At 42.8% G+C, this 11,861-nt stretch overlaps 1 protein-coding gene and 1 long non-coding RNA gene across 2 annotated transcripts in view; one reads left to right on the top strand and one right to left on the bottom strand.

Moving 5' to 3' along the window:
* Nucleotides 1–4,945: 4,945 nt before the first annotated feature.
* Nucleotides 4,946–7,905, bottom strand: LOC137153583 (uncharacterized). Its single transcript, XR_010919845.1, has 3 exons — nt 7,754–7,905; nt 7,312–7,426; nt 4,946–5,068 (listed from the first exon to the last, which is right to left on the bottom strand). It is a non-coding gene; the product is annotated as an uncharacterized lncRNA (long non-coding RNA).
* Nucleotides 7,906–8,024: 119 nt separating this feature from the next.
* The window catches only part of DNAJC10 (DnaJ heat shock protein family (Hsp40) member C10), a 37,766-nt gene continuing 33,929 nt past the window's right edge, over nt 8,025–11,861 (top strand). Inside the window, exons 1-3 of the mRNA XM_067549076.1 lie at nt 8,025–8,137; nt 8,528–8,908; nt 11,020–11,185. Coding sequence (XP_067405177.1) covers nt 8,705–8,908; nt 11,020–11,185 — 370 coding nt within the window. The 5' untranslated portion in view covers nt 8,025–8,137; nt 8,528–8,704. The remainder of the gene's footprint in view (nt 8,138–8,527; nt 8,909–11,019; nt 11,186–11,861) is intronic.

Here is an 11,861-nt window from a genome sequence, read left to right as displayed (position 1 = left end):
GTTGTACTCTCTAGCAAGGTGGGCTGAGGCTAAAATATGGATATGCATACCACCTAATGCCCCACTACAATTCAGGAACCCCATAGCTGTAAGTCTATCCATGATGTCTTGCACGTTGTTTAAAGTCACAGCCCTGTGTAGCAGGACGCAATTAACAGACCTACAATGACAATGGTCCCCACTGTGGATTTTCAACTTCAAAATGATTGCTACCAGTCCAGTGGCATACCATGGGTCTCTGGCCTACATTTGCGGCCCCCTCTCCCCGGCCTCACTTGTGCTCCCCCCTCCTCCACACACAGGCAGGAGGGGTCCTGGCGTTGCTATCCCCCAGCTGCCCAGGGGAGGGGGACATCTGTACCTGCTGGAGGCATGAGGTTGGAGGAGGCGCAAATGCAGGCATGGCTCCACCACCACCCCCTCTCTGCACTTACCCGCCACACAGCGCCTGCCTCTCCTGCTCCAGCCCCACTGCCTAACACCAGCTCGCACATGGCAGCCTCATCCCCTGGCCTGTGGAGGGGGTCCCAGGCCAGCCCTTCATGACACACAGGGGAGGCGTTGAGGGGCACCCCTCAGAGCCTCCTGCACCCCCTGCCCATGAAAGGACAGGCCAGGCCAGGCCAGGCCAGCGCCTCCCCCCCCCCCCCCCAGCCAAGCGCCAGCTCAGACGGGGTGGCTTCACCCCCTGGCCCTTCACATTGTGAAAGGTCAGCCCAGCAGCCCCCCTCAGGCCAGAGCCTGGGGGCCTGGCCCCTCCCCACCCCCCCTTCGGTACACACTGTACCAGTCAGTGGAAATCCAACATTTCAAGCATCCGCAACGCTATTGCCATTCTGAACTGTCAAAGCAGCTCTCATTCTGGTACCAATGCGCTGAAGGGGCTGGGGCAAACTCAGCAAACAGATCCAGGAATGTGATCTTCTGCATCAAAAAGTTCTGCAGCCACTGCTTGTATTTCCATACCTGCATTTGTGATTCCAAATGTGATGTGATTCCACCAGTCAGTGTTTGTTTCTCAGGCCCAGAAGCAGCTCTCCACCATCTGCAACTGCTCCATGAAAGCCACCAACAACTTTGAATTCTTTTTTGCTATGTCCCTTAGCAATCTATCCTCCAAAAAAAGTCATCACATCCCTTGCCGTGGTATTTCCTGTGACTGCAAATACCAGATGATCTTTGTCCTTTATTTACAACACTCATGACAATAGTGCAGAGCTGGGTGGGCTCCATGCTTCAGAGATGGCAGACAGCAACAAGTGCTGTGTGGGTTTATGGGATTTTTTTTTTTTTAAAGGGTGAGGAAATTATGGGATAGGGATGGCAACATGGGATGGAGAAAGTTGCATGATGAGAACTAGACCCCTTGCTCCCAGCCCTTCCTGTGCAACTCATGTAAGCCCCACAATGCATTGCGAGAGTTCCCCAAAAGGCATTGCACCAGAGAGTGGCGCACAGCACATTGATATACCTGCCAAGGTACAGCGTTGACAAGCATTCCTTGCAAGTACGTGCAGTGCCGACAGAAGAGGCCAACACACATGAGCAATACACTAACTGATGGTGCCTTTAGGCTGATGTAACTTTTGTTGCTCAAAGTTTGTACTGTAGACATGGCCTCAGAAAGCAAAGTAAGCCTTGATCTTACATGAAACCATCACATTATGTCATCCTACAAAACCATGTATTCAAGCATGAGAGAGAATTAAGCAGTCTGAAGCAACATCCATGTGCTACATTGACTCCCTTGTGAAACGTTTAGACAAAATAGCCTATGACCACAACCACAAGTTCACATTGTGATGTTATTTTACTCCTAGTTTGCAATATTAAACGCACTGAAAAGTAGACACAGCCCTATTAACTATCACAGGGATTATGTGGCACACTAAAAATGAACCCTTAATATATGAAGAAAATATTTTGGGGAATAGATTTTAGCACTCAGGCTATTCTTCTTATGTTAGCTCTCCCTGATTTAAAAGATGTAATTAGGGTATTCACTTCTATTGCTTTACTTTTCATTAAAAAATGAATATTGAAATTAAAGTTGCTTAATCTCAAAGCAATTGGGAAGCTCTTTGATAAATATGGCAGTATGGAACAAATGCCAGCCACCCAAAAACTAAACACCCATGTATGATACATGATGGTTGAAAGTATGCTTCAAATCAGTGACATTCAAGGTCAACAGGTCTCATGGAACAATCTATTTTACAATATTAATCACATGAATATGAAACATTCAGATGCTTTGAATGGACACTCAGAAGGCTGTATTTCTACGTTATGACACGGAGTGAAAGTGCGTGCTAAGTTTCTAGAATAGTCAATAGTTTTACAAAATTGCAAGATACTTAAAGAAATCTAATTTATTAAAAATATTCACAGGCTGTAAAATAGTTGGCTTGCACTATAAAGGTTAAGCCTACATGATGACTCACAAAACAAGTGAAAATATGCATGAATAGTCTAACCGAATAAAAAGGGAAACTTTTGACAGAATATAGTTATGACCTTTTTAAAAAAATAATGGTTAGCATAATTTTTTTTAAATTAATAAGCTAGTTCAGTTGGGTATGTTTCTTTCTGCTCATTAAAGATGAGCAAAGAGGATTCATGTGTAAAACAGCATGCCAATCTTTTGCAGTCAGACTCCCTAAACAATTTCCTTTTGGCAAATAAGCATCCTCTTCATGACTCAGACCTCTGGGTAGGTCACTCAGTCTTTCCCTCTTCTCTGTTACTCCCAGTAACCCAGGCAGTTTACCAGGTCACTACTGCACCAGTGACACTTCCCTGGTCCCCCCTCTACTCCAGGCCCCACCTCAGGGACCCTACAACATACAGTTAAGGTCTGTTCAGTCCCCAACCTTGCTGCTTACTCCCTAGGCTGCTTCCTACCCCAGCACTCCCCCATCGCTGGAGTTTATCAGCCTCTTTACTCCCTCCTCCCAGGAAACAACCATTAACTACTTGTCTATAGTCCCCAAACACACCTTCTTTCCCCCAGAAACTGACTACAGATTACCCACCTATATCCTCTTTCCTGTGCTCAGCTCCCTGGTTTTATAGAAACCCGACCTGTTCCCACACAGGTGAGCTTCCCCTAATTAGGGTTTTCCTCTCAGCCTTCAGCCTGATAGTTAATTGGCCCATCTGGCCTCAATAACCTCTTCAAGGTGAGTGTGGGGTGGACCCCCCTTAACAATGTGTCATGTCAGTAAAAATAAGAGCATTTTCTCACAATACTAATTAAAAAGCACTTCATCCAATGTAACAGAAACTCATCAAATCTTAAGCAGGTTACAACACAGTTATAGTGAGGTCATCTTCGTACAGGGAACAACTATGTGAAATAAAATGATTTCTAGTGTCAAATTGTTTCCATGTCCTTCTTATGGATAATTCTAGTATATCTGCTTGCATGTCAGAAGAGAGTAGCAATGACTTTTGAAATCAGAAGTTGTAATAGGATGTCAAATCACTATTCCCATTTCTTCAATAGTAAGGTACTAGATAATTCAAGAGGAACAACTGTATGTGGCCCAAGTAAGTGTCACATACATTAAGCCCTGATTGTAGCAGAAAAGATGCATTTCTACTGCATGAAGTTGGACAGCATACAGAAGATCTCTGATGTAAGAATTCTGCATGCTACACGGTTGTACTTCACTTGGCCTTCCCACATACTAGCATTAATGAAAATGTGGAAGGGATGCCTGGATGGTACTTAATCTTGAACTTTATGGGTGCTCTGACCAAATCCCCACACAGACTGGAAAAGGTGCAGCGATCATGAGGGATTACTGAAGCCCTAAAACTACAGTAATCACACAACCCATTTATCTGACCTCTATAGGCAAGAGTGGATTTAGCTCTGAATAAATAGTACTATTGGGACAGATTGTGAACCCCTTACACTGGTGAGTAGTTACTCATATTAGCAATTCCAATGAAGTCACTGGAACTACTTGTGAAAATAACGATACATCACTGAGAGCAAAAGGTTTATAATCTGGTCCATCAATAATATAATACTGCTTTTTAATAACTAAATCCCATCTCATACTCTCACTGTCTTCATTCTGGTGCATCTGGCATCTTTCTCTCAGTCTTCAAGCATGCTTTTGTATTCCCTAGCCTAGAAATTTCCCCCTTAGCTCCACTTACCTAGCTGGTGACTGCCTCATCTTCCTCTGGCCCTTTGCCTCCATGTTTCGTAAGTGCAACTTGTCTTCCCTGAGTTACCCCAAAAGTGAATTTGGCCCTGCTGATCACATCTAATGCAGCAGCACTACTCCTAAAGAGCATGACATTCAGAACTTGGCTAGTGAGAGTGTGGGTCGGGCCTAGTTTTGCAATAGGAATGGTTTTCATTTGTTTTGAGAAGTTTCCAAACAGCAAGGAATCCTTGGGAAATGACCGTAGTATGGAGTGGCAACACTGACAGGATTAGAGTAGGGAAACTAAAAATCAGAAATCTCAAAAGGAAATTTAAAATAAATAAATTGAAAGGAGAAAATAAGCCCATCTGCCTTTGATTAAATGCTCTTAAGTCTAGAGTAGCTGTGTGGCTTATTTGCTTTTTTAACCCAGGTTTTTAATATTATTGACTGCTGAACAAAGGCAGTCCATTGTTATGTTCTTAGAAGCACTACTTACATTTTATGCCTTTTTTTAAAATGTTGCATTACTCTGCTGTTATTCTTCCATTCTAATAAAAGCACTCCTTCAAAATATCAACTCTAATAATTAACATTTTAAAGACAGAATGTTGAAATATCTAGGCACTTATACCATCTGCATTACTGCAATATCTGAATACCTTTACATATAAAATACATGGATTACACACAACCCTTGGGACCAAACTCACTTTATTAGACATGAATTTTTAAAGATTAACCAATAAAGTTTATGGGTGTAATGACACATCTGCAAATTATCTGCAATTTTTGTCAATAGTTTATTATTGCATTAGCAAAACTGCACAGGCAATGATTAAAGAGTAAGGGGGAAAGTATCAGCAGCTGAAGACTTCCTGTGTCCAGGGTGCCATGGATGCCTGTAATGGAATGCAGAGAATATCTTTATTGGAGCAGGGAAGGAGTTGATATAGGGAGAGCCTATATAGGGCTGACATAGATCTTTGTTGTCAATTAATTGTGTTTTTAAAAATAATAAAATATGGATCCAGTCTAAAATCCCTAATCTGAGTATGTACAAATTCAGTGAGTTTTCAAAATCTACACCAGCAGAGAGATCCTAATTTTGCAGATGACACCTATCTTTTTAATTGACTGAATGACTGTGAAACTAGGGTGTTTGAAAATCAGATAAAAATTGGCAGCATGGTGCTCATCTTAAAAACCTTAACATTAATTTGTTGTATTTATTTAGACATAAAAAACTCAGTAGGTGTACATCTTATGCTTAGGGCAACCTTTTGTTAAAATAAACTATAAAAATAATGATACAATGTAAGGACTGCTCATCCTCTCTTAATACCACCTGCAAATATAAATCAATAAAATAAACCCAAAGCCCTTCTCTCGCTCAATTATTTCCCCAAAGCCTGGGGGTGAATAGGTTTTGCAGCGTGCAAAGAAGCTTAAGAAATTAAGTTCTGACAGACCAAGATTGAAGAAAAGCAATGCTCCAGACCCTTCATGAAGAACACCTTGGCAGCAGCTCCCTCCCCTTTGTACTCCAACTCCTCAATTAGAAGCTGGGGAGGAAAAGCAGCCATACTCTTGCAAGCTACACCCACAAACCAAACTCCACCCACTTGAGACACCAAAACTAGACACCATTTTGAGGAGATAATGCATATGTTCAAAACAGGATTATGAACGTTTTGCTGGGCTCCACTGAAATCCTTGGATTTGGCAAGCAGCTTTAAGTTGCACAGGGGTTCTGCAGGAATTCTGCTGTTGGGAGTCACTGAGGAGAAGGGCAGCTCTGGCCATACCCATTGTGACACACTGCACCCCATGTACACCCTTCTGGTGTGATTGTATAGCATTCATGTTCAGCCTTATAATGTAACTCTGTATTGTTTAATGCAAAGTATGTCATGTAAGGGTTTTTTGGAAAGCTCATGACATACTGAACATTATTGTTATAGTAGTGTTTCTTGTAATGACATATATATTGTTATGAAGCTCTGCTATGTAATATTCCCAAATATGTATCTCACATGGCTTGAAGCAGATCTAGACTAACACAAAAATCAGAGGTAATTCACACCTTACTAAGGCATGCATAAAACAACCCTGCTCTTCCAGGAACAATGGATTAGCCTAAGTATCTGAAAAGGGGATGTTCAATCGACTCAGGACGTGGAGAAGACCTTGCAGGAATACTGTTAGTCACCTGATCCTAAAGAGGGGGGAGGTGAAGCCCCAGAGGAGGGCACAGGGACATTTGAAAGCGGAGGGGGGAGACATTTTGGTCTCTCTCTCTCTCTTGCAATCCAGCTATGGACAACATCAAGCAACCGAAGCATTGACCTCAGAAGACAGCCTGGTTGAAGGCCAACCAACCAGCCTGTGGTAAGAACCATCTAAGACTATGAGGTTGCTGAAAGTGTTAAACTTAGTTTAGAATGTGATTTTCCTTTGTTTACTTTTGATTAAATCTGACCTGCTCTCCTGTGGCTTATAATCACCTAATATCTTTCTGTACTTACTTATGTTTTATCGAAAGCAATGCATGTGGTTTGGGTGTGTGTAGAGACTTCATCTAAAGGGACAGAGCTAATGCATATCAATTTCTTTGATAAACTGACAAACATAAAAGCTTGCAGAGTCCAGTGGGCAGCACTGAACTCTGTGAAACGGCAGTTCTTAGGGTTGCATCTGGGACTGGGGATATTGGCTGAGGGTAACTTGCTTGCTTGCCGTTGGCTGTACGTGAACTGCCCAGGAGCAGAGTAAAGCAGAGTAAGACGCACGCCAGGAGTGAAGGATTGGGGTGAAACTGTGATATATCAGTCCAGATTGCAGAGGGGAACATCACACCCCTCTACATCCAATTCTTTTCAATTATGGGTCATGTTGGTTCCTTATGGTCTCCCAGCATAAATGAGTTCACAGATGCTTTGCCCTGCCAGAGGCTTGTCCCATGGCAGACTTTCAGCTATTGACTACCAAAAATATGGTTTACACCAGCAAAGACCTGAATGAATATAGTTCTTAGTGGAAAAAAGCCCAAATCTCCCCAACCTCTGGTATATGTGCATTACAAGAACCTTCACCCCCCGCCCCTAGCAACAGTTTGACACACATGAACACGTCACACATTTACCTTTTCCAAACCATTAGTAAGAAAAAATATTTTAAGGCAGGAAATAAAATGTGCCAACGTTCAACACTGACCCCTGCCGCCGAGTGCTCTTTGGTAACGACCATTGCGGGTGTGACTGTGAATGGGAACACAAATAAGCTCTTTGAAAGGTTCAGGTGGAGGGCACAGAGCCATGCAGGATTCCCACCCTAAGGATCCTAAACCCGGCAGCCCCCAGCTCGCCAGCCACACCCATACCCAGTTTATACCCATGCTGGGGTGGGGGCGGTTCGTGTCTGTACAACAACAACACGCCAGAGGTGTAGACGTGCCCTAGCTGACAAGGCGCCCTGTAGACACTAGTTAATCCTCACACCAGCCCCGGGGTTCAGCGGGCCGATCTCTGAACCGGCCGGGCCGGGCCTCCCCTCCCGTGTTACTACCGATCACGGAGTGTTTGTACCAGGAACACCCACGCCACAGCAGCACCCTGAGGCCGGGCCTCCCCGGGCACAGCCGGCAGGACGAACCGGGCTGTGGCCATCGCTCGCGTTCCTTCCTTCCTTCCGGCCCGCCCGCCTCGCTCCCCGGCTCCCTCCCCCGCCGCTCCGAGGAGCCCGGCCCGGCCACGTCAGCCCTCCGCCGGCAACTCGTCAGCCCGGCCCCGCCCTGCCCCGCCGCCTCCGGCTCAGAGCCGGATCCGGCCCGCCGCCATCCCATGCTACTCCGCGCCCAGCCCGGCCCGGCCCGGCCCGGCCCCTCCTCCGAGTTCTCCCCCGCCTGGCCCTGCCGGCTCCTGTCCTGCAGCGCATCCTTCCTGCCGGGCCCCGCAGCGCCGCGCAGCCGGGTAAGAGCGGCCTGGCCCGCCCGGGGAAGGATCCGTCTCGTCCCGCGCCACTGCTCCTGCTGCTCCGCCTGCCTGGGTCACCCCCAGCCGGCATCCTCCCCGGGCCGCCCCTCTGCCCCTGCCCCTGCCCTCCGCCACCGGCCCCTTCCGATGCTGCTCCCCCAGCCCTTCCTGCCTCCAGCCCTGGTGTAACTGTTCTTTCTTGCACTCCCTTCTCCTCATCCCTCTCCTGCCTCCTCCACCACATCCTCTCCCCCCTTCCTATGCTTCTCGTTCCCCAGCCCCGTTTTACCCATATTCTCCATTTGTCTCCTCCCTCCCCCATTGAAAAAATCAATGTAATATAGTGAAGGTTTTACTAAATGGCTTCCCCCTCCTCCCCCATTACAGGTGTGGCTTTTGCAAGGCAGTTATTATGTGACAACGGTGGATTATGACAACTACAATCTTAAAGAAAATCCCTTCCATTAAACATCTACTTATCTTTTGACCATCTTGGAATTTTTTGGATACACTCTGCGAAGTCTGTCTGAATTGGAACCTGTGTAACTTTTTAAAAACTTCATAATGGAGTTCTTATCCAAAGGAGACTGCATTGGAGATTTGAAAAGAACTTTGGTGTTATTTTTAGTTGTAACATATCTGATAGCTCTTGTTTGCACTGATCAGGACTATTATAGTTTACTTGGCATATCCAAAGAAGCAAGTAATAGAGAAATAAGACAGGCTTTCAAAAAACTGGCCTTGAAGTTACATCCTGATAAAAACCAGGTAAGTGAAATCTTGAGTTTTCTTGATAAAGTTAGCACTGTTTGAGCTAAGTGGTCTAGTGATAAATTTGTAATGGACTTTTACTTGCTTTTCGACACATTTGAAACTTTGCATCTTTGTGTCTGAGATTTTTGATGTGATGTAGTAACCTGCTACTTAGTTTAGACTAGCTGACTGCGCTGCAAAGAAAAACAAAAATAAAACAAGAGTGGATATATTAGTAAAGTATGGCAAAATTGAACTGAAGTAATACTGTGCACACAGAGCCACGATAGTTTATATACTTTCTCCAGTGCTTTCTCTTAAAATTACACTGCCTCTTTCTTTAGCTATTCTCTTACCATAAAGTCCCATCTATGTAATAAATATTGCTAGGTTGTCCTGTCAGTCCTATTTGGAAACTGAGTAGGGAAAAGTAAAAACTTTTAGGATGGCCTGTAGATGAGAAGGGGAAATGGAGGCACCCCTGGAGAGACAGGAGACAGATCAAATATTGAGGACATTACACTGGTGCAGAGCAATGTGTGTTAGTGTAATTTCAAATATATCAAAAAAACACGTTTTTTATTTATAATTAAACTAAAAGTCTTGGGGTAGAACAATACACAGGCCCTGATCCTGCGACTTTTTCCATGCATGTGGAGCCCTGCACCCTCAGACAGCTCCAGTGATGTCAGAGGGTTCATGTGGGCACAGGGAACTTGACTTGAAGGAGAAGAACTTTCACCAAACTTTGACTTGGGTGGAGAGGAAGCTAATGTATATTTGACTATATGCTAACATTTCAGTGTGGAAGAGAGAAGTGACAGAACATGATTAACAGTTGAGAAATGTTATAGTATATATTCTCCAATTAGAAAGGCTGTTAATTTTATTGTGCCTTTCCTGCACAATAAAGATAAAAATGGATCAGCTGTAACCTACTATCTGTGGCTGATTTTTGCTATCTCAAAAAGCACTTCAGTGGTAACTGATATGTGGCTTGAAATAGAATAGCTTATTTTCAACAGTGTGAGAAGTTTTCTCTCAGCTACTTTACAGGTTCTAACTGGCCTATATGTTGATACTTTAAAAAATACTAAGCTTCCAACCTGGTATCTATAATTTTCAGGAAATACTACTTTGTGTAGACTCTAAGACACTGTTGATTTGTGCATTTTATTCCCTGTAATGTTATTAGCAGCTGTGCAGGTGCATCAAGGGGAAAATAGTCTCTATAACTTTTTTAGTATTACTGTACATTAATGTAATAATTTAAGGCAAGTTTTTAAGTAATGTTAAGGGAGTTAATATAATACTGGTGAGCTAGATCTGAGTCCATGCAGGACCAAGAGAAGGGATGGAAAAGTATCTGTAAGCCATTTTTCCCCTCCCTTGATTCTAGAGCTGATTAGAAGCCAAAATGGTCTTTGATGTAATTAAAGGAAGCCTAAGGATTGCTCTGAATAGAGCAATTGGTCTGTCCCTAGAGGATCACTTTAGCCAAGATCCACTGGAGAACATTATATTCCATCTTCATCTCTAGCTGCCCACCCTGTCTCCATCACTTCTCCAACATCTAAGTGGGGATGGGAAAAGGAAGCAGTTGTGTCTCGTTTGTGCCACCAGAGAGATGCAAATAAAGTAGAGCCAAAGGTCAGCATGTGGCATGTATTTCTGTAGGAAAATGGTAGATCCTCAGAGGGCCTGTAAGTTTTTTCTTAAGGGACTTAACATGCACTTAACATATCTAATTCTAAAGGAATAAATCACTACTATATTTAAGTATAAAAATGGAATAAAAACCAAACAGAAAACTTTCTAGCTTGACAGCATGTTGTAATATGATAGAATTCAGCTCATATTTGAACTATTAGAAAAGCAAATACTTTCAAAGATAGTATAAGATGATCTTCAAATGTGAGTTGAACTCTCTGTGCTACTCTTCCTCATTATGGGTACTGGTGCCTTGCTTGGAGGCTTCCCTATAATGATAATTTCCACTGAGGAACAATTTACAATATTCATAGTTATCGAGATATTGAAAGAGATGTATTGCTGAAAGTTCATTTAATATTTTTAATTATAATAAATGAGATAAATGTTTATTAATTGTGGTTTTCCTTTGATAGAATGATCCAGATGCTCATGAAAACTTCTTGAAAATCAATAGAGCATATGAAGTATTAAAAGATGAAGAGCTACGGAAGAAGTATGATAAATATGGAGAGAAAGGTCTTGAGGATCAACAACAAGGAGGTCGATACGAGAGCTGGCACTATTATCGCTATGATTTTGGTAAGATACGTTGTTTGTTTGTGATTTGCTTGTCTTTTACAGGCTTGAATAAATGCCAATTTGTCAGCTAGGCCAAATCTATTTACATATTTTCCTCTTAAACCCTCTCTTCTTCTTTCTCTCTCTTTCTCCAGAGGTGTCTGTCTTTTTTTCTCTCCTTTCTCCCGACTGATTATGCTAACAACAGTAATAATAGTAATAATACAGTCAGTTTGGTCTGAAATTCCTTTATCTATTATACTAAGTATTTGCTTCTTTACTCTTCAGTTATAGTGTGTGTGTGTTATGTGATAAGTGATCTTTGTTCATTTGAATCAAATACTAATAGTGTCATAATAACTGAATACAGTGGGAGGGTTTGTTTTTTTTAATTCCTTCAGATTTTTTTTTATATATTGGAAATCAATAACAAGTGTTCTCCCTACCTTAAATTTATTTATTTATTACATTTTATATATAAAGAGCCCAATTCCCATACAGTCCTTTTGAAGATCAATGCAACTATGCCCAACAAGTAAGCAAATACACCAGAACAATAGGCTTATGTCCAAAATGATTTTGAAATAGTTCTTCGCCAAACAAAAATTGTCCAGGTATTTATTGGGAATTAGACAGTGAGGATGTTTTTTTAAAGCTATTGTGACATAGGCAGGTAACTTTGAAATAGGCAACTGAG

Source organism: Emydura macquarii, unplaced genomic scaffold, assembly GCF_026122565.2.
Source record: "Emydura macquarii macquarii isolate MOO-44397 ecotype Brisbane River unplaced genomic scaffold, CSIRO-AGI_Emac_v2 contig_1253, whole genome shotgun sequence".
NCBI classification, from domain to species: Eukaryota; Metazoa; Chordata; order Testudines; family Chelidae; genus Emydura; species Emydura macquarii.
This window is presented reverse-complemented; position numbering and strand designations above follow the sequence as displayed.